The 24396-nt window shown below is 38.5% G+C and overlaps 1 protein-coding gene across 3 annotated transcripts in view; it reads right to left on the reverse strand.

Moving 5' to 3' along the window:
• LOC129721956 (NAD kinase-like) overlaps positions 1-24396 on the reverse strand; it is a 63432-nt gene that overhangs the window by 30802 nt on the left and 8234 nt on the right. Inside the window, exons 1-2 of one of the 3 annotated variants that reach the window (XM_055675094.1) lie at positions 16630-17180; positions 16394-16543 (exon numbers count right to left, since the gene is read on the reverse strand). The exons of 1 other annotated variant lie outside the window; for it this stretch is intronic. In XM_055675094.1, coding sequence (XP_055531069.1) covers positions 16394-16473 — 80 coding nt within the window. In that variant the 5' untranslated portion in view covers positions 16474-16543; positions 16630-17180. Of the gene's footprint in view, positions 1-9400; positions 9887-16393; positions 16544-16629; positions 17181-24396 lie in introns of those variants that run through there. One more of the 3 variants, XM_055675091.1, reaches the window with a different exon arrangement.

Here is a 24396-nt window from a genome sequence, read left to right on the forward strand (position 1 = left end):
ACGCTCGCGCAGTTTCTAGACAATCAAGAGTGATAATTCACGTCCTTATCACGCCTTGCCAGTGAGACTGACCGTCGAAACTAGAACCCAGCGAGAAAATGTGACCTTCTGCCGAGTCAAGTTGTGCAAAAACAATACCTCTGGAAATCGCTAGTCTGGGTGAGATTGAACCGGAGTATGCAACATATTGGCAGTGAGGATTGGAAACCGACGTAGTCGTTTATGCAGTCGTGACGTACAAGGACTGTTTGGAAAATAGAGGTAGGCTTCTTTGCCTATAACATTTTGAAAAGTTTGAATACATTACGAAATGTTGATTGAAAATATTCTACCTAACAATAAGTCACTACTGAAGTTAGCGCAGTACAAATCTTCGAATGAATTATTAATTTCTCGACAAAGAATACCCGTTGAGTACAGATAGCCCACCTTTATCGATTCTGGTCACATAAAGTGACGAAGCAGTTTGCTATCTTTTTTTGCAATCAACGAACGAATTATCTTCTGCTGTACTGAGTCAGCATGACAAATCGATTTGTTTTTGCAGAAGTGATTAATAAATCACGATGGAAATCGGAGGACACATTATTTCAATAATCTACTTAGGAATCAGTACAAGCTACATTTTTGTAGTCTTTCTCGTTGAATCTGAACGAAACAAATAATAACGCTAAACAATGTTGTTTAACTAAATGTACTTATTCCAGTTTTTTTGCTATAAGATAAGAACTCTATTTGATTCTATCTATCTTAAGTGGATGAAATAAGTGTTTCAAATTCAAATTGTTAATTCAAATCTTTCGAAAAAGAGATTCAAATGGAATGAGTAAACATAGAACCGTCACCCGTACCGGAATGTGCATATCCGATTTTCTCCATGTTCCGAATTGATCCGCCAAGCAATTCGCGTTGACGGTGTTGCTGATATTTGTTTGGTTTTTGCGTGCGTAAAAGAAGGATGGAAATATTTTTGCTTTTGTCATCACGCACATTTTGACAATTACATATGAGAGTTCACATAAGTGCGAACAGCCTTCAAAATCTTTTTCAACGCGAATAAACCGAATGGCTTTAACATTAGGGAAAATAGAGCCATCGGATAAATACTTCGGTAATTTTTTGAAGTATCGAAAAAACAGTTCAAGGCTAATCGAATGTGCAAATATGACCTTCGTCAAGCCTTGTCGCGGCATCCGTTAACATTTTCTTCATCGTTTCGCGGGCATTTCATACCGACTTTTGATTGCCGTGTTTGTGTAGCAGAGCAGGTAACTACGTACCACGGCACGGAGAATTGCGCCTTACTCTTCATGATGGCCCTGATTCAGATCGCCGTCCGATCGTGAAAAGTAGAGCCAGTGACTTCTTCAGGGTCGCGCTGCGCCGGTCTGTGAAGTTGATGGTTTCGAATGTTCCAGCAGTAATGTGTAGCGGCAGAAGCGGTTTAAAGGTTACTTTAATATCCATTACGTATTACATACCAAGCCATACTAGTGCAATTAATGGGTGTAAAAGCACTTATACAAGTCTACCAGGCAGGCGGTCCGTTTGGTTTATCCATGCGCGAACGATGCGCCGTAACTCAAAATTTGACCTTATTCTTTTGCTTGGAAGCCAGATTTTTTACGGTCATGACGGTTGAGTCAAATCGAAGGTTTATATGAAAATAAGAAGCTTTAGAGGTCAACCAGAAATGAAATCGATGCCACTTAGACCTTCGCCCGGTTTTGATAATTGATTTGAAAAATGAGACCAACTATAGGAACGTTGACCAAAGTGTAATGTTTTCATCTAAGTTTACTATTATTTTCCAGAAAAAATAGACTTCGAAAACCCCACTGAGGAACTAAATATTTGTGATTAATTCTTGTGATTGCAGATTTCAAACTAGAGCAGCTTGAAAATAAACATGAATTTAATACGCTTTCTAGTTCTGAATTACGTTCACCATATCAAAACACGCACCATAAAAAATTATGAACAGTTAAAATGGAATCGAGTTGAATATTCCAAGTCCAACAGCTGTTGTTCACCAACATCGTAGCGACCTAACGCAACAGCTACATTATACGCTATTCTAGTAGGTCAGTTTTCCCTCGGCGATTTCCCCTTACTACTGTCTTTTGTCATTTATCAGTGCAATGTATTCATATTTTTGCAGCGAACATCGTTTTACTTTAATAGGACGCCGTAAGCAAAACAACACAATGAGATGTAGGTCAATGTTTGTTACGAAATCCAAAACTTTTGGTGTGCTATACATGCATTCTAGAAAACTTCATCACATTCCTTCAACACGTATTTTTTTCATACGATATGAGGCCACAAGAGGCCTGTCTGAAATTCTATGAATACTGTATGTTTCGAGTACTATTTTTGTCAGTGTCTACTACTCCGATCAACAAGGCAATAAAATGAGCATTAAAGTTTTTTTTTGATTTTCAGAACAGAATATCAGTTTTGAAATCAACATAACACTTTCAGTACACTCCACTGTAGTGAATATAACACTTACAACCGTCAAGTTGATTAAATGGATTTGAATTAATACGATCGCTGTCGCAGGCGGAGAGTTTTCAATGAGTAACAGCTGACTGAAGAGAACTCTATACTTTCACTCTCCACTTTATTGTTCGCACGATCTAGGCACGAGTTTAGCACTCTCAGTCGAGCACGTGCCCTCGCACACAAACGCGTACATTTATGATCTACGTAAGTCGCAACGGTATAAGTCAGTATTTCAAAAGTCAAATGGATCAGTTCGATGAACTGCAACTGTTCTTAGTTTACGACAGACAGTTGGTCAGCAATTTTCGACGGACGGAAATAAACCAATAAAAAATCAACTGTCTTGTTTTGCGAATAACATCGTGAGACGACATGCGTCTTTTTGGTGGTATCCTCTTCTATGGAGCTTGTCAAATTGAGAAAAATATTCGTTCCTTGGGCAGACAGTAATAACTCAGGATAAAATTGTGTCAATGAACTTCCATTTAACTCCATTCACTCCATTGACGTCATCCCAAATCCATCCATACTTGTGTGTACGTTCTGAGGCAAATACGGTCACTCACCGAGACTGCCTGCCAAAGCCAAACGATAAATCGCTCCGGAATGAAATATGAATAATTTAGGGCTACCCCATTTGAGATCGATATCCGTTTTCATGCACACGAGGTAGGAATTTTACTACACTCTTCCACTGAACCTCAATTAGAAAACAATAATGAACTCACCCCTCTTTCCAGTAAGAACACCATACATATTGAATATTTATTAAGTTAGCAAACATCGCGGAACGAGTAGCTGGGAAATCGTGAGAAACGTTTCATCGGTATGTGCGTCATGATTGACATCATTTCTCCCATTTGTTAAATACCTACTGAAGTTTCTAACATAAAAATACAATTTGCAAGTTAAACCAAGTGTAGGAATTAACAACTTTATTTCAAAAGTTTTTATTACAAAAGAACGAGGAATTTTTTACATTATTTTTTACTATAACAAAGCACGAAGTTTCATTGAAAACAGTTTATTGTTATCTCTTGTATTTCTTTAGTTATTAAAGATTTTTTATAATATAATGCACTAAATAACTGAAAGATAACTTCCAAAACCGCTAATATTGGTAGATAAAACCTTTTCGACATTAAAGTAAATATTAAAAAATTTCTAGAGCCAAAACGGTTTCTTTGATCGGTATGCCGCACAGTGCATTGAATGTACGAAAATGCGGGACAAAAATTATTACAGCCATTCTAGTATTTTTCTTTCCATTGGTGTAACACGAAAAATGTTTAGTACCGATGAGAGCTACTGTTTGCATAAATAATGAATGTCAAATACGTAATCTCAAAAATGTCTAAAACGCAATTTTTTGTACACAAGCATAAAATGGTAGTTTTCCTGCAATATTATCCATTTCGAGATAAATGGCTTGAAAAGCATATTTAAATTAATTATAGGCGGCAAAAAAGTGACCAAAACGCCACCACAATGAGTTTTCATTTTCATTTTTATTTAATTCTCTATTAATTATGTTTATATATGATTTACTATTGCACAAAATGATGACATCATTAATTAAGAAATGTTTTATGTGTTTTACACATAAATTTCGTGTTATATTTAAAAATGAGGGACAGATTTACGACACATAACTCATTCTTGGTTGCAGAGGTATCATTCGAAAACGTGAATTCTGGTTGAAAAAGCAAACTTGAGGTTAAAGGAAATTCCAAATAAAAAGAGGGAGATTCGCTTTCAAATTTTTATCAATAACATGTAAAATGTAGTAGTTACATGCCCCTACCGTTGCCATTTTGGTTTACTTGAAAAGATATAAAGTATAAAAAAAAGTTTTTAAAACTAAGATTTTTCGGAAAAAAAACGTGTCACTTGAATAGTTAAAACCACTTCACAGTAAATGCGTGTCTTAGCCGTATAGGTGAGCTTACGAGGTTAATAATAACATTACAACATGTCTCAATATGTATCAAACATATCAACATATAGAATTGGTTCAATAGGAAATACACTTTTTTGATGTTTGTCAATGGAACGTTGCACTGTGAGACGTCTTCGACAAACTTGTAGATAGTAATTTCGTCTTTCCAAAAAAAGTATACACTTAAGAAAATTTTTAATTTTGAAAAAAGTTAAAAGAAAAATTAAAATTTAATTATAGACAAAAGCTAATTTTTTAAAAATATGATTTTTTTACAAAAACTACAAAATATTACCTAAACATTGAAAAATGTCCGGAAATGGGGAAATCATTAAAAAAATCATGGTCTTGTTACATGTAATTTCGGTTTTCGAACAAAAAAATTTTATGCTAGATGGCTTGAAAATGTCTGACACGACGAGATCTGGTGTCGGGAAGCGGAATTCGGGAAAATTTAAAAATTGTCTTCTGTAATTAATTGAGTGTCTTTAAATAACTGGAGAATATACGATAAATATTGCTACAAATACATTATATTTCATTAGGGTGTTTCATTCATTCGACATAGGGTGGTGCATAAATTGCAAAAATGAAAATTGAATGAAAAGATCACTTTTTACTGAATATCACTAAAAAAATTCTTGAAAATATAATACTTATTTATCATATAAACAATACAGATACGTAAGGGTTTCTTTAGGTTTGGATGCTTTGTGAAATGTCAAGATATTCTCTACAAAATGTTTAAAAAAAAAACACTTTGCGCAAAATAACTCAACCGGAGTTAAGCTTTGGTCGCGGAAAATGTTGAATGCTTTTATGTAATTTGCAAAATTACACGAAGAAGGTACCTGGAATTTAATTATTTGAAAAATGTTTTCAATTCCAAATGTCTTTCATATGAAACTAAGCTCGGATTAACACCAAAAACAATGGATTTCACAACTGGTAGAAGAGCATCGCAATTATGCATGTTGTCACATGATCAGTAACTACAGGTTGGACTCGATTCTCCGGAGCGATCATGTGGAGTATCGATTACCCGGGGCTCGATTATCCGAAGTAGTTATATTCTCCAATTTCTAATTTTAGTAACATTTGCAATTTTTGCAATTTCATCCATTCTATGTAGAAATGCCCACTAGAATCAAATATTTTGCGTTATATGCTGCGTTGGTAACTCAATGATGCATAGTAAGGAGAGGCACGATTGATTTGATTCATCCTATTATGATTGAAATTTCATTATTTTCTTGTTCATCGTTCCCGTCGCCTAGACGGGTTGCTTCTGATTAAATCTTAGTCGCTACCTCTGATCTGTAGCTGATTCAGCCGTGACGCTTAAATAGTCACTGATAAAGTACATCTGTTAACTGGTTGCGATTGGTTGCGACGGATGGTTGGTTGCGATGAACTTCATATTCATAAGGATTTGAAAGCAGCTGCGCCTTTCAAATGGAATATGTTGGGTATTAGGGTGGGGAATCGTTATATGGAAAAAACGAAATTTGATAGCAGAAAGCCAGAACCAATTTTTTTTTCGTTCTCTTTGGGATCCCAAACAATCCTAAATTTATTGGAAGTCGATTGGTTTTGTCTCCGCTTGGCGCATTGCATTTTAAATTCATATGGAGATTTGCATGGAAAAACCAACTTTTTTACATTTTCTATTCTAAAGAGCTCAAAATGGCTCAAACCATAGGTTTCATGACTTCATATAGTAGGTTTTTTGATGCCCAACAACTTGACCGAAGACACTTAAGAGCTAGGGTGTGCCAAAAAAATACTAGAGCTGTCCAAAGTTGAGTATGTCGAAATTTATGATGCAAATCATTTTTTCTGCCAACACTGCCAGTGTATTGGCGTCAGTCAGATTTCCATCAGAAGTTACTTCTGAAAAACGTTGTAGATTCTATTTACCCCTAGAATATTGACCTAAATTTGTTTGCTTGGTCCAGCTGAGTGTATAAACTCGTTACGACAGGTTACTTCTGATAGGAATCCTACTGACGCCGGTACATTGGTAATGTTGGCAGAAAACAAGATTTTCTGCATTCAAATCGACATACTCAACTTTGAACAGTTACGGCTCTTCATAGGGACATTCTAGCTCCTCAGTGTCTTTTGCAAAGTTGTTAGGCATCTAAAATACTATACTTTAACATAATGTAGTGCATAATTAGAGCATTATTGACCTCTCTAGAAAGGTAAATGCAAAAAAGTAGGTTTTCCCATATAAATTTTCATACAAATTTGAAATGCAATGCGCCAAGCGGAGACAAAACCAATCGACTTCAAGTAAGTTTGGGGTTGTATGGGACCCCAAAAGGAACCAAAAAAGCTTGGTTCTGGAAAATCGATTATTTTTCCCCACCCAAATATATATTTATTTATTTATTTATTTATATATATTTTTAAAACTCCGGATAATCGAGTCCGACCTGTATTACATTTTCAACAGTTTTTTTAGGAAATTGATCTTTTTATTTATTTCACAAGTTATGCACCACCCTCTATCGACTAAATGAACTCCCTTATGAAATCCTGAATAGAAGCCCAAGTAACTTGCGGAAACCCCCTTGCGGAAACACTTCAGTCGAAATTTCAATAAAAAAATATGTTTTATGAAAGAATAAGTTAAAATTGTGTTAATTTTATTTGAATTTTCAAAGTCACTTTCACATAAATTATATCCAGAAAGATTTTCGATTACTTTAAGAAAACTTCAGAGAAAATTTGAGAAAACAAGATAAACTGATGACAGCAGCTTAATGTTACGCATTAAGCTTTGACAGCAAATAAAGCAAAGCAAAGCTTTGGTGCCACATTCCGATCTCGATAAAATTAGTGATGGTTTCATTTTGTGCAGGACACGGTAAATGTTTTTTTTTTTGCCTCTTTTCACCCTATTTCGCGTTTTTGAGAATATCGAACCTTTCCCGGACCCTGCAAAGGATGAAAATATTGCCAGCCCAGCGACTTCTAATTAGTGGGAATTTGAATTCTTTTTTCCCAGTGTGCAATGTAGGGGTATGAGGTGCGACCATGATCATCATCATCGTATTTTTTTGTACGTTAATTTCGGAAAGACAAAACTATTATCCACAACCTCGCCGGAAACGTCACACCGATCAAACAAACCGTTTTGGCACTAAACAAATTTGTAATCATCAATACTATTTATACGTAGGCCCCTCTCAAAAATGAGTCGTGATTCGAAAAAACAAATAGCCCATAGACTTATCTATGCAAAGTTTCAGACAGATAATAAATTGGCGATTGAAATGGTTGCCCGTTTTCTCATGGATTAACACAACTGGAAATCAAAGTATAACAGACCTGGTATTGTTTTCATAGTTCCATTACATATCGTAACGTACGCAAATACGACGTTTAAAAAACTGGACTACACCAATTTACTTCGAATACATGCGAAAATCGTTGTAAGCAACCGCTGAATGATATATTGCCATCATCAGCCACTTTTCGCGTTAGCCTCAGAAAAGGTAACCGACAGAAAACTAGATACGTTTCAAATTAGGTGCTTGCATTTGCTGGCCCACATTTTTGGCTCCCTCAAACTTTTAAATTTATTGCATATGAATGTAGGTCATATTTTGTTCGCACGTTTACGACTTTGTAACATGATATGATATTGGATATTGGACGATGGTTGCAATACGTTAACTTTTGTCGCCAAGATGTTGTTTGCGATACGTTACAGTAATGCTACGAAAAGGAAATTGCGAATCATCAGTAATATTCAGTATTAGCAAAAATCAAATTAGAACGATAACAAGTTAAAATTTAAAAACAGAGCTTGGAGGAAAGAAGGTTGTTAAAATAGCACAATAAAAGTATGTAGCGTGAATAACAAGTGAAAACACAGGTTTTGAAAGTAGATTGTTTGGTAGATAAATTGTAGTTTTATTTACGACACAGATCATGTTACTGTAAGAACACAAAATGAATATTGAAATCATTAAAACCTGCCCTAAAGGCAAGCAAGCCACACGTAAGGCACTCGTTTATCATCGCATTACTCGCCACAATCAGGGTCACGGCTGTGAGTGACACTTTCACAAAAGTTGCTCGATGGCTTCATTTCCGACCGTGTGCCTCCACCGAATTGGCGGTCATCGTTGCGTTGTGTTGTTTCTGCTTTTAGTTTCGCATGTAAACAACCCGTGGCTGATTTACAACCTCTACATAGTGAGCATACTTGTGCAGTTATCTGCACTACATGCGTCCACTAATTGGTAACAACCAGCTGACATACAACAGTAGTTGTGCTGCCATCGTTGATGTTTCCGAGGTTCTTTATTATGATGTGTGTGGCTACATGTTGATGTCCATACAAATCCATCATCAATCACATCATCGATCGCAGGTTGGGCCATTAGCGAGATTAGCGCCTGATTTGACGGCCATCAACGTCAAACGTCATCCATCCAGCTGGCCACACGCTATATATAAGCCGCACTTTTAAACCCCTCCAAAAAGAATAATCGAGAAAAAGAATTGATGTACCTAAACTTAATTAAATGTTCGCGAAGACCAACGCATTTCATTACTTGTCGGAGTGTGAGTTGTTTTCGTTTAGCTTAGCTCAGCTGACGCCTGGCTAACGGAGCGAGAAGGGGCAGCGCAGACCTTAATTGAAATGTCATAAATCTAGCGACTGATAGTCGTATATCAAAATGCACTTGTTTCGGTTCTTCGAAGCCCAGACTGCGCGATTTTTGCCGCATGCTCGCATGGTTCACTAATATTAAATTCATCAGAGCGAAACATGACACCGCGCGCCTCCACGACGAACACGTATAGAACCCTCCGTTTGGCCGTACACTGAACGCTCGAAAGCGCAATCACTATAAATGAAAATCGAACTTAGAGCGGCGACGGGTGGCAGCCTCAGCAGTACAGAAGCCAATTATATGTAACATTTCTCACCACTCCCTTCATTAACCGCTGCTGTCTTGCCTAATTCACAGGGCAAAATTTTAATTTCGTTATTAGATCTGCTGCAAATGAATGCTGCAACCAAGTGAACACTTTCATTAAAGTTAACATCGAGCTGCGACCACAGAGCTCTCAGACGACGCCTAGACCATGCCTATGTCCGAGGAATTTAAGTCGAATCCGGCGTACACGAGACGAGACGACTATGTACGCGACGCCTGCACGACCTCTGAAGTTTCACGACAAAGCACGGTAGCGATTTACCACGCCGCTTCTGAAACCGTACCGCCTCCGGAACCGTACCACAGAACTAGATCTGAAACTTTACAGTTCACCCTCGGATGTGAGGCGTCCGCTGACAGACCGACCGTGCGACCGCGTGTGTTAATGACGCTTGTTCAGGGACAGCTGCGTGAATGCCTATGAGCTACACCGACCAGAGAGCGTACCCGCACCGCCACCTTAGTCGATGGCCAGTCTCGCGATCACTACTCGGCGGCACAGCGAGCATTTGAAAGCGCTATAGACAGCCGAACCCTCTCCCAGTCGTCCATCCACCATCCAACCGCCGGTACCGATAATCCGATGATTGAGAATCACGTAGACAGCCCCAGCGGCGGGAGAGAGAAAGAGCGAGTAAGCGTTCTCTCTCTCTCTATCTCTTAACATACTGCTGTGCCGGTAACGACTCTCGCCTGACCGCGTACCGTCCTCCGGCAATAATCGCCTCTGTTGGTCAGCGTTGCCACGGCCAGCAACGCTCCAGGCTAGGTGGTGACATACGAACAGTGCCGTACGTACAGGTGCTGCTGGCTGCTTCGGGGTAAGTCAACATCGAGAGTGGAGGGATTTACTACCCATTGGCCTCACTCAGTTACAGCGTAATGTATCGGATTCGTTCGGAGTGGTAGGTATGTGGTTGACAAGTCGTACATCGTAAACGACACCTTGACGAGCGAGCGACTAATCCGTATGATATATCACCAGTAGTAAATGTCTGTAACCGTGATTTACAAGCTAGCAATCGGTAGGTGTCGCTAGTTTGACTGAGTATATGACGACAATAGCGACCAAAGCCATGTCACATAAACTTAGGGGTAATTCATTTCAGAATATTTACAATGCTAGAAGATACAGATTAGCTCACAACAGCAGATGATTGCGCTTTTAACAAAATAAACAATCTCTTTTGGGTTTTTAATGCGTGCTTCGCAGGAAACAAATTAAACCTGAATCAAAACTTCCTTTAATATTAATCCTAGTAGCAATACTAACAGACACGTTGACAATATTAGAAAGAAAAATTAATTCGTTCTTCGTTACATTACGTATCGGTTCGTTACTGATTTAGCTGCAGGTTCACATGGTTCGTTGGTTTTGATAGAGATACTATTTTATTATATTGAATAATCATTCAACATCAAGTTTCCTTTTCGTTGAAAGCGTGAGACTTTGCGCCCGTGTTTGAGTTAGCAAACTGGGTATTTTCTGCAGCTGGACAAATTTTTCACACTCGAAAGCAGTTTTATAAAAGGGCATGAGTATTCTGGTGGAAATTTTATTCAAAGCAATGTAGCTCAGGAATTTTTGGTTTTACAGGAAATCTTCTGTGAATAAATTGTAGGGAACTTTGAATGCTATACACATAAGTTTACAACGCGAAGAAAAGAATACCAAAATATGTTAAACATAAACAATAAACTTTATTTTCGAAAAAGAAGTTGAATTTTGAATAACGAAACTTTTGGTAAAAAAATCATGATGGAGAAAAGCAAGATACGTTTTTATAATCTGTGTTTATGCACGCTATCGACGCTTGATGAGGAGCCGCATTATAGCGCATCTTTGCTATGTTCGATGAGTAGGGGGAAGATGCAAAACTTGGTAATAGTCCTCTTCCGTTAAAATAGGTTCAACAACCTCTATTCTCTGCGCAAAACATCACGCGTTTCTTAAAATGGTGGTAAATCAATATTTGATCAAATTAGTATTATCAAATTAGTATTACACCATTTACTTCTTTTCTAGCATGTGCGCTGCGTGCAGCAAGTTTGCACTACACTTTTTTTTGTGCTGTGTTACTAATGCTCGCAGAACAACTATATTATTATATTTTTACGGCAACACTTGTAAATGTTGAATAATTATTATTTGTCATCCTGTGCACGCGCTTTTTTCTCAAGCGACGAGAGAAATTTCTCTCTCGCTCGTGAAATTTCCATGTACGTGCGACGACACTAGACACATACAATTTGCAGGTTGCTTTTTCGCTTCACTTCCGGTGCGGATGGCGATGCGTAAGGCGATGTCTCGTCGCTTTACGAAATGGGCGAGACACCCGTGCTGTACATACTTGAACTTGATACCAGTGTTGTTAGTCTCACTCATACTGTCAGTGCGTGCTTACTGCTACTCATGGGGAATGCATGAAGAAGAGAGAGTATCTCGAAAGCTTGTGGGAAAAAGACTTGAGAAGCGTAGCATATGTCTCGTTCTCAAACAGAAAGGAGGAGAAAGGTTTTGCTTATACTACAATAGTTCTAAATAATGGACGCAGTAGTCTAATTCCACAAAAAAAGGTTTTGCTTCTCACTCACTTTGTAATGCTGCTTGATACCAGTTGAAACTGCTAAAGTGTAGTAGTTTGGAGCTGCCAAATACATTGAAAAAACGCTAGAGCAATTATTGCGTTATGCCCAACACGCAATCATCGTACGGTTCCAAACTACATCAACAATTGCGCTAAAAACGAAAATTTTGTACTAGTTTCGCACCAATTCTAAATATTTCGAATAAAAAATATCACCAATTCGAAACATTCAGGAAAGGTTCGAAATAACATAAAAATACGTGCAGGTTGTTTTCCCAAATATGTAGTGCCCCAGAACATCATTTTTCAACATATAGTTTTAAATAGTTACTATTAAAAAAATGAATATTTCTCCACAAAAAGGTTTTCATGAACTACAATTTAGGATGCACCAGCTATGAGAATTTCATCAAATTTGAAGCAATATTTTTAAAGATACTTATCCCTCAAGATTTCACATGCGCCACAATGTGAAGCCACCGCACTCAGCCCATGGCAGCTTGTCTCCAGTTTCTTGAGCGTTCTACTATCTGGATACTGGGCTCGTCATAGAGACGCGCCAGCTCGAGGCGAAGTTTGCCAGACCTCAACGTCTAGTGGAGTCCCTAGTAGGCACGACTTCCAGCTACAATAGGTTTGCGGATTTCTCTGCTGCAGTTGTTGTTTGACGTTACCAATGATCCGATACTTGGTCTTCGACGTACTCTCCTTCAATCCAACCTTTTCTGCTTCACGTCTTAGCTTGGTGTACTGTTCAGCAACCGCCAAGAACGTCTTTCCGACAAGGTCCATGCGTCTGTGAAGCAGATGAACTGGCTGAATTTTTTTAACCTCGTGCCCCGCATGTTGACGGCCACCTAAGACCATCGCCTTGCCGAAGTCCCTTGCGTGGTTCAAATGGGCTTGATCCCGCACCCGAAATCTTCACACAACACTGTATACCATTCATCGTGGCCTTAATAAGCCTTGTTAGTTTCGCAGGGAAGTCATAACTTTCCATAGCTTTCCTCGGTCGATAGTGTCGTAAGCGGCCTTAAAATCGTTGTGACTTGGTATTCGAGACGCTATTGGAGGATCTGCCTCAACGTAAAGATTTGGTCTGTTGTCGATCGCTCATCCACATAACCGATTTGATGACACCTCCTGCCACAAACCTTCGTGCTAGCGACGTAAAATGATCCGGGAGAGCACTTTGTAGGCTGCGTTAAGAATCGTTATTGCTCGGTAGTTCTCACATTCCAACTTCGCCCTTCTTATATATTGAGCATATTACTCCCTCATTCCACTCCTCCGGTAGCTGTTTTGTATCCCAGATCCTGACTATCAGCTGATTTAGATAGGAAGCCAACTTATCCGGGCCCAACTCGATGAGCTCTGCTGCGACGCCATCATTTACTGATGATATGTTGTTCTTGTAGTGCAGCTTCCACCTATAGATCACTTCACGTTCATTCGTCACGATTCCTCCATATTTATCCCGACACATTTCAGCTCGCGGCACAAGGCCTGCGCGAGATGCCCTTAGTATCTTGTAGAATCTACGTGTTTCTTGAAACGATACAGCTGCTCCCTTCCCTTACATTCCGGCTCTCCCAGGCGGCGCCTTTTGTTCCGGAAAAGATGGGTTTGCTGTCTTCGTCGTTGACAACCGAAAGTCTTTGGCACGTTTGACCATCAGGAGATAGTGGTCAGAAACGACGTTTGTGCCATGATAGGACGTCGATAGTATCCCAAAAGTGCCTTCCGTTGTGTTTCAGTCTGTTGTGGTGATCTCCAGGTGTATCGATATAGGATGCTATACTAGAGATAGATACTACGTATGGCCATGTTCTTAGATTTCGTTCGTAATCCGGAGTGCGCTGAACTTTCCAATAACCGGTCTGAATTCCTCCTATTTCCAATAACGATTCTGACGTAATGTTTTGGGCAGCTATCGTATGTACACTCCAGTTGCGCGTAAAAGGCTCCATTATCGTCATCGGTACTTCCTAAGTGAGTGCTGATCACGTCAATGATACTTACGTTGGAGAAACGTTCTCTGATCCTCAACCTGCACAATCTGTTGTCGATTCGCCACCGCCATATCACGCGCTTCTGCATTTTGCTCGTCACAATAATGAAAGCTGTGCCCAATCGTGTGTGTTGTCGCAGCTCTGGTAGATGGTGTAACCATCGCCGGAGGACCATCGTGACAGTACTGTTTAGAGTCCCACACTGGCATCAATACGATGATCAGCCGCCTCTGACATGGAGAACAGACGTTGTTTTGAGACGCGATTTCTAAAAAAGCCTATTTTCAAAAATTATTGCCCTAAATTTCAAATGTCAATAACAACTTGGAGGCCATCCACATTCCACGAGGACCGATTTTTACCGAATTTTGACCCCCTCCCCTTTTTGTATAGACCGTTTCGATAATGATAAATACACTTACGATCAACCGTCATTTCAAATAACGTGCAGTATTCAACCAAACGTTGGCTGCGTCCTGTTGTTTACATCCAAAAGAAACAGATGCTGTCATTTTTTCTAACATTTAGTGCGAAATTTTGAAAATGCGTGGCCTTTCTCCCGAGCAAAGAAAGCGAATTGTGCACAAATGGAGCACCGTGAGTGGTCTTTCTATAAGAAAATTAGCCAGAGAAGAAGGTATAAGTGTCGGAGCAGTTCAAAACGCATTGCGGAAGTATTGTGAAGAGTGCACATTTACTGATGCCCCAAGACGTGGTTGAAAACCCGGTCCTGTTGATCCCACAATGGACAAAAAGGTTAAGGAATACTACAAGCGGCATCCTTCAGTATCAGTACGAGATGTGGCGAGAAAGCTTGGAACCTCGGCGAGTAACGTTATGCGTGCCAAGGAAAGAACGGGTCTGCAGACCCGTCGGAAGCAGAAGCAGCCAAAACGAAATCCAAAACAAGCTGAATCTGTGAAACCGAGAGCTCGGAAGCTTTATGACGAACTTCTGACCAAAAAATGGATGACGAAACCTACATAAAACTGGACTATAAGACTCTGCCGAACCGCAATTTTATACATCACCGAAGGGAAAGGATGTCCCTGGGCCAGTGAAAGCCATTTACACCGAAAAATTCAGCAAGAAGGTAATGGTTTGGCAGGCCATTTGTGAATGTGGGAAAATATCTCGTCCATTCATTACGAATGACACAATGAATGGTAAAATTTACGTGAAAGAGTGTTTGCAGAAAAGGTTGTTACCCATGGTTAAGCAGCATAACAATCCTCCGATCTTTTGGCCCGATCTTGCTTCCTGCCATTACTCTAAGGATGCACTAGAGTGGTATAAAACAAATAATGTCACATGTGTCCCAAAGGAGATGAATCCTCCAAACTGCCCTGAAATTCGCCCTTTTGAAACTTTTTTGGCTTTGACCAAGGCAAAGCTGAGGAAATATGTTCAACCATCAGACATTGTTGAAAAATTTAAAAAAGATTGGCTTAAAGTGGTAAAAATGGTCGGAGAACACACTGTGCAAAAGCTTATGAGTAGTGTTAAGAGAAAAGTTAGAGAACTCGCGTATCCTACGAAAAATAATCCCAACTTGAATTGGAACTGGAAGGAAAACACTTGTTATCTATATTTCAGAATAAAATGACCCGAAAAATCCTGTGTTTATTGTTTTATTCAAGAAAGAAGATGTATTTATAATTTTCGGAACAGTCTATATAGATCGTGGACATTACATAGACCCCCCTTAGAGAATTATATTCTCGAATGGAACATTTATTGTTTTTAATATTCCTTTGAGAAAACTAGACATGGCAATTTTTAGTGATCCGTTTCGCGAATTCTGACCCTACATTTAATTGCAAATATTCTTAAACTACTTTGTTGCTTTTTGCTAAGCATTTAGTAGTACAAAAATACACCAATGAACTCAAATAAATAATATTTGTCTATAATATTTCAACATATACACATTTTAGATCATGTAAGTATTTTTGGTTCAAATGTATAAAACAATTAGTTTTTAATGTAGTTAACAACTAAGCTATGATTCTTGAAAAAAAATTTACATTTGAAGAAATGGTGCAGTAGTAGAAATGGTGCAGTAGTAGTATACGCTCACACTAAACAACACGGATGGGGTCACAATTTCAACACAATAAATAATGTACATCGGAAACTATCCGCTCAATCTTTGTTAACCGTGCAGCAATCGGAACCATCGCAGGGTGTTACATCCGTACGCAACAATATTTCTACGCTCCCGCGTTTGAATTATAGACATACCTACAACAACAGCAACCGCAACAGCTACACTTGTAGCACTACCACCACCCAGCAACATGACGTTTCATACCCGTCAGCCTGATTAATGTTTACCATCAGATTGCCCCAGACGGAAACTATGCATAGAGTTTCACTTACCATTCGTGCAATTCTTCCTTGCTGGCCGACAGACGGTTCGTTGGTGCAACTGGTTCCAGATCACCGTTGATTTGCAACATTTTCACTGTCGGTATTAAACTATATAAACACACGCACTAAAAAGATCGACTCTAAGACGGGTGCCAATAGCTGGCGGAAGAACGATTTTAGCAAATGTAGCTATTTGATCTACTCTAAATATTGACGATTGTCGATATTTAATCACACATACGTACAAATAAAATAATAGATGACTGAGCGTAACGCAAAGCGATTTTTCAATAGTTGGGCTGACAATAATGATCAAAATGAAGAGTCACTTTTGTTTATTGTTGATTTCATTCACGATGTTTACTGAGATGAGTGTTATATTTGCTAGTAACTTTTTGTTCTCTTTGGCATAGGTAATTTACACCACATCCGAGCGACAGTAGCGACATTTAGACACACACCACGCGGGCTAAGAATACCACCAAAAATGCAATTTTGCAAGATGCCGTGTGGTTGATAAACCGCTATTGGCACCGCTCACACACAAACGTACGGGTACGTATCTCTTGTTGTCCAGGTATGTAAGAGAGTTTAGATGCCAATTTAATACTGCTTCAAGCGAGGTATATAGGAATTTATACGTAAGAAGATTCAACTTTCTCTAGCACTGCCTAAACATAAAATGTCTCGCTTATGCACTATTTTTTAACTCTTACTATGCATTAATCACCGATGATGTGAACAGTTACAGTGACCAACAATTCAACATTTCGTTCAGCATGCGGAAGCTGCGTAAGGTGGTACCTTCCAAACACAACAAACAGTTGCATTCCTGAAGAAAACTAAACGAGACCCAGGACCAACACTACACTGTTATGCTTGCAAATCTTTGACTTTAGTCTGACAGTCGAAAATGTCAAACGTTGTGCAAAGAAAAACAAAACAAGACATAAATCGCATACATCAAGTTTAGCTTGAAGCGAGGAGGAGAAAGATGTTGTTGGGTGGTTATGTTACGCATGCGCTTCTTCGAGTGTTCAAGTATGTGTATGGGCGAGCTGGTTTACGGTGCGTCTATGACCGGAGTTTTGAGAAATAAGACGACATAACCATTATTCTTCTCTAGTGGTTGGGAATAAATGCTTGCATTCGACATTGGGTTTTGGTGTAGTGATCATGAATTTGAACTTCAACAAAAGCACTAAAAATTTGCATTGGAAGGATAGCAGCTTTGTGATAATCAATCTGTCCTATGTTATTAATGAAACAATGTACAAAACAACGCCAGATCACAAATCATAATCGATGTTTTAGCGCTTAAGGCCCAAACACAATAAATACGTTGCGGCTGCGTTTGCGGCAATTTGACAGTTAGTCCATACATTTTCTGTCAAATTAACGTCAACGCAACGCAAACGTATCCATTGTGTTTGGGCCTTTAAACTGATGATAGAATGACATGTATCAGTAGGTTTTGGGTAAATCGTGATCAAACTTGATTTGCAATGAGCCATTTCGATAAACTAAATCGGACGCTGCCTTGGGAACTTGATGGACTTGAGTTCAGCTTTATGTGTGTAGGAACTCGTACATTACGCAGAGGTACAGAGGGAAATAAATTTTACTCTCTATATATGTAGACAATTCGTACCGTATCAATTAAATTTCCTATTAGAACCCTTAGCTTCTATTTTCTATTAGAACCCCTAGCTGGTGCATTTTAGAAAAAAAAGGGTTACCTTATGGTTTAATGAATATATATTTCTGAATTTGATTCATTCATTACAATATAAGTCATAATAATCGGCTTCACTCCATCTTTGGATAAAAGAATTACCTTTTTTGCCATATATCACCCAAAACAAACAGATGATAAGTTAACATTTGGTTACGTCTATATTTGTTTACCATTTTTCGAGTACCACATAAAGAATTCCTTTCCCATTGAGAAAAAGACTCAAGCAACCATTGCCGAAGGCGTGCGAGAAAGAGTAAAATATGGTGCTTATTACGGGAGTCACTTCATGGTGAAATATATTTCACTCTTACGCTCACTTCACTTTTTGAGATTCCCGATTCCACCTCAAGTGAGGTGACAAAAATCACCTCCGTGAAGTGAGATTGACAGTGAAGTGAAAAAGAGAATAGGACAAGTGAAATGAGCGAGTTTCCCAGCTCAAAAATTTCTCAATCCCAGAAAGTCGATTTTTTCCGTTTTTTTAGATAGCACCAGATCTTAACGTTTTCTGCATTTCTAAGACATTTGGATAAGATATTTTGTTTTCGGTATCGAAAATTTCATGAATTAGTGTGAATTTTTTGATCGGTCAAAAAGCTGAAACTTTGACCGCTTTGAGGCACGGATCGAAATGTGATTCGTTTCGTTACTAAAAAATAAATCCAACATTTACTATTAGATCACAAATCAATCAATTTTCCTGACTTATCCCTTCTTCGTGAAATCATTTCACCGTTAAAAATGGTCGTGAAATAATTCTACGCGAAACGTTGCTTATTCCGTTTTCAATTCACTGATATGACACTTATCCGAGTTTCACGGCAGATGTCACTTTGCGACGTTTTTCTCACTTACGTAAGTCCCGTAGTAGGTCTGTATTCACTTCACTCTGGTTTCACCGTGAAGTGACTCCCGTAATAAGCACCATTGTATCAAGTGCTGATTGATTAATGAGATATGAAAAAAATAATATAGATATAATAAAGTAAGACGACAAGAAAAGGTTTTGAAAAGCCGGAAAACGTGCTTTAAAATAATGTTGTATCATATTATGGATTCTATGAAGTCTTGCAAAAGGAGTCCAATATTTCTCTTCTTTAAAGTATGAGATTAACCACCAAAATGTGGTGCAACTTCAATATTAAAAGTTCCTCTAACAACATCAAATCAGATAATTGTACTTTTATACCATGATGAGATCTACTATTGCTAATTGTTGTCTATTTTTTATTGAACTCATTATTGAAGTATATTTTTATAGTCTCTAATCCATGTGAACTTTTTCTTTCTAACCATTGCTCAGTTGAATATAGTTGAACGATAGTTCATAAAACAATGGCCTACCTCAGGGTGAGAACACTTAACAACTAGAGTTTAACAAAAGGTTGTGTTTAACTACTATGTTGACCTCAACCCAGCATAATCCATATTCAAACAACTTAATATAATTCAATTAAACATCCTATTTCCCGTGGCAGCCTAACAGCATCGACACTTTAGTGCCAGATCATTCTGCGTCCGGCTAGTTAGTGGCGTTAGTGGGTGAGTCAAGCAAAAGGTGACTTAACTATGGCCCCAGTATGAAACAAAAACGAGTTCAACCGATTATAACTTAATTGACAGTGCGTCGATTCAGTTTGTACTGGAACTGAAACAAGCTTATGTCAGCGGTAGACAGCGACACGACGGAAGATAATGATCAAAATGATTTATGCTTGAGAACAGCGCTTGTTCCAGCGGACTTACACAGTACCTCGACCAGAAAAGCATAACTAACCAATATCAAAAAAATGAATCTGCGCGCAATGCAAATATCATGATTTACTTAAATTTTGTATTTTCCAGGTGACTTTTCATACAACAATGAAACTAAATAAAATACGACTGTATATCCGGAAACAGGTTCTTGCAACATAAGTTGTCCAAAATGGTTATTCATTCGACTCTATCAACATTTCAAACAACGACTGATACAAACTTCATATGCCATTTCATTTTGGTAAGCATTCAAGACAAACAAACAAACAAAATGAATTTGCAACAAAACTCAAACATTTTGTTTTGTCTCTCTGATCGGGTCAATTGATCAAGCAAACATTTGTTCGCAACATTGTACTTAACGCGTTTTTCTGAAGTAAAAAATCAGAGAAAAAAACCAGGGCAAACGAGGCTGAACAGCTGTAAAGGTTGCTTTCAATTAGTCAAGAAAATACAAAATAGTTTGGTCGACAAAAGTGGTTGCCCTATAGCTCAAACAAGTTACCCTAAAACGGCTATCCCTTTCTAACCATTCGTGTGAATTTTAGAGTTATTGCTCGCAGAGTGGGTACGTCGCTTCTACGTTTGCTTACGGGCAAACTTATTCAAGTCTCTGAAAAACTTATCTTTGCTAGGAGCATCGAAATTCACAGAAATGGTTAAAAAGCCAAAATCTTTCGTTTATTCCAGTTTTAACTCTAGTACAAATCCTATGTTTGTGTTGCGATAACAACGAAAGATTATGACGAATACATTTTCACAAATAAAGAAATCGAATGTGACTTGAAGATGCAGCAGAGATAGGAAGGTAAAAGACGTACCTCACCTTTTCTCAATCCAAACACCGCTTCAGAAGATTTTGTGCGAATCCACCCAGTCGTTATACGCACCCCTTTAAATTTAAGCTGAAAGTGGTAAATTAAGTAACTTTGAATACTGGAATTCTTGATCTTGATCTCAAAAAAATCAGAAAAGATTAACCTTTCTTTAATCGGGTCTACAATATTTTGATTTTATTGACGTCAGAGAGGCTTTACCACAAGAGATTTGTTCACTCTACGTTCACGACCGATTGAAATATTCATAACAAATAAGATTCGAGACGTCGTTATTGTACTCAATTTAACACTCTGTAAAAACTTATATAACTAACATTTAAACTTATCACGTGTGAACTTCCGAGTATTTTGTTCTTCTTTCGTTTTCTTAATACCGATAACAAACGACAGGGAATACCCAAGTTCTCACAATTTTCAAATATGTTCTGTGAAAAAAAATAGAAACGTAACCCAAATGGCTTTTTAAACAATTGAATTGATTTTAGAGTATCAAGATGGGAAGTCTCTACTCATCAATGATTGTCTTTTTGTATCATATAAAAACGAACTCAACAAAGAGGCAGGAATGACTTCTATTCCTAATGATAGACAATCGGTAACACCCTGAGAAATAATAACCATTTTTACGAGAGTATGGCGCCATATAATTTAGACGTAGCTATGCCTGGGATAGTACCAATCACACATGACCATTCATATCTTGACAGAACCTAATTTATAGTTATTATAACCGTCGAATCACGTATAAGCCACCTACAAACAGTATTAACCTCAGAGACGGTGGGAAACACTACATAAGCTCAAACGGCAATAATAATGGTACTTGGGGTCATCCACATACCACGTGGACAGATTTGGCCCCTTTGGTTATTTAAGGCTGTCTGCAAGATACCGGAAGTCGCCATCTTTGAATTGAAAAAGGTGTCGGTGATCGATTTTTAGCTTTTGTGCATCATTTTGGTTCCGGAGATACTCATATTTATGGAAATCGGCTATTTTAGGCTGTTTTTCAGAAACCGGAAGTCGCCATCTTGGATTTCAAAATGGCATTTGGAGACATTTTTTGGCCGTTAGGCGTCATCCAGGTTCCGGAAAAACCAATATTAAAAACGGGAAGTTTCTATCTGTTATTGAAAAATGACGTCTGGAGTTTTGGCTACTGTGCATCGACCCGATCATTTTAGACTGTCTTCCGGAAAACCTGGTTGAAATATTTGTTTAATTTGTACTGAAAACCTCCCTACCCTTCCAGAGTACGGAGGAGTGTCAAACCATCATAGAAATTAGTGTTTGATTTGTATAAGAGCCCTCTTATCTAGATCTTATCTCTTATCTCTTTTCATTTACTCAACATATTAGATTTAGTTCCAATTATTTTATTTTTTCTCGAGATGTGCAGAAATTTGTATTTCATGTGTAGGAAAACCTACCGTTCCAGAAGAGGGAGGGGTTTCGTACCATTATCGACATATTTGTTACCCCTAAAAACGTTCACCTGCCGAATTTGGTTCAAATTACTTGGTTAGTTTCCGAGATGTGCAGAAATTTGTGTTTGATTTGTATGGAACCCCTCCTTCCAGAAGAGGGAGGGGTGTCGAACCATTATGGACATGTTTGGTACCTCTAAAAACATTACTTACTTACTTCAAATTTACATTTATGGCGACAGATCGTTGAGATCCTATGCCGAATCCAGAATACGTCTCCACAAAACTCGGTCTTGGGTTGCTACTCTCAGTCCCCTTTTACATCCGCTGCTCTGGCATCCTCGTCGACAGCACATATCCAGCGCATGCGAGGTCTACCTCGAAGTCGTCGGCCTCTATCCGGTTCTCTGCTAAATATTATTTTTGCCGGTCGCTCATCCGCCATCCGTGCTACATGGCCAGCCCACTCTAACCTGCCGTGTTTCATCAGCATGACAATATCAGCGTGTCTTTGTATACTTCGTACAGCTCGTGATTCATGTGCCTGCGCCACACCCCATTCTCTGGTTTGCCTCCGAGTATTGATCACAGGATTCTACGCTCGAAGACCCCAAGCCCTCGTCGACCGGCCTCGTTCCACGTCCACGATTCATACCCGTAGAGCGCCACCGGGTGGATAAGGGTCCTTTAGAGCGCAAATATCGTACGGATCTGTAGGCTACGGGACCTAAGTTGGCTACGTAATCCGTAATAAGCCCTATTCGCCGCCGCAATCCGCCTCTTCACCTCGCGGCTCACCTCGTTGCCATATGTCATGAAAGTACCAAAATAAACAAATTCGTCGACCACTTCGAAAGTATCCCCATCCATCCACATTCACATGTCAAATTTGGTTGTGTTTGCTTGGTTGGTTCTCGAGCTGTGCAAAATTTGTAATTCATTAGTATGGGACTCCTCCCTTATAGAAGAGGGAGGGGGTCAAACCATCATGGAAATTTTTCATTGACATACAGAAAAAGTTTAGTGTATGAAAAGCCTCAGAGAATGACGAATATTTTAAAACATATTGCCGAAGATACTAACTTTTTTTATTCTGGAGATATAACGTTTAATATGAGAGTGGTCTTTTTATTTTTTTTTTATATTTGAAAAACTGTAGCGATTAAAAGGCAACAATGTTCAGCATACATTTGCTGACACACAACTTTGTAGGACTCACAAAAGAGAATGCTTCTACAAACACCGAGTTATTGGTAAAGGGTGTCCACGATGAAATTGCCACACCATGAAATTGCTCTAACTTTTTAACCGTTGGGTAGAATTTAATAAAAATTTGAGTGGATTTAGTTCATAGTGCATTATTTACATCCTGCACTAAATAAAATACGACAGTATATCCGGAAACAGGTACTTACAACATAAGTTGTCCAAAATGGTTATTCTTTCGACTCTATCAACATTTCAAACAACGACTGATACAAACTTCATATGCCATTTCATTTTGGTAAGCATTCAAATCAAACAAACAAACAAAATGAATTTGCAACAAAACTCAAACATTTTGTTTTGTCTCTCTGATCGGGTCAATTGATCAAGCAAACATTTGTTCGCAACATTGTACTTAACGCGTTTTTCTGAAGTAAAAATCAGAGAAAAAAACCAGGGCAAACGAGGCTGAACAGCTGTAAAGGTTGCTTTCAATTAGTCAAGAAAATACAAAATAGTTTGGTCGACAAAAGTGGTTGTCCTATAGCTCAAACAAGTTACCCTAAAACGGTTATCCCTTTCTAACCATTCGTGTGAATTTTAGAGTAATTGCTCGCAGAGTGGGTGCGTCGCTTCTACGTTTGCTTACGGGCAAACTTATTCAAGTCTCTGAAAAACTTATCTTTGCTAGGAGCATCGAAATTCACAGAAATGGTTAAAAAGCCAAAATCTTTCGTTTATTCCAGTTTTAACTCTAGTACAAATCCTATGTTTGTGTTGCGATAACAACGAAAGATTATGACGAATACATTTTCACAAATAAAGAAATCGAATGTGACTTGAAGATGCAGCAGAGATAGGAAGGTAAAAGACGTACCCCACCTTTTCTCAATCCAAACACCGCTTCAGAAAATTTTGTGCGAATCCACCCAGTCGTTATACGCACCCCTTTAAATTTAAGCTGAAAGTGGTAAATTAAGTTACTTTGAATACTGGAATTCTTGATCTTGATCTCAAAAAAATCAGAAAAGATTAACCTTTCTT

This window comes from Wyeomyia smithii, chromosome 2 (genome assembly GCF_029784165.1).
Source record: "Wyeomyia smithii strain HCP4-BCI-WySm-NY-G18 chromosome 2, ASM2978416v1, whole genome shotgun sequence".
In the NCBI taxonomy this organism is placed as follows: domain Eukaryota; kingdom Metazoa; phylum Arthropoda; class Insecta; order Diptera; family Culicidae; genus Wyeomyia; species Wyeomyia smithii.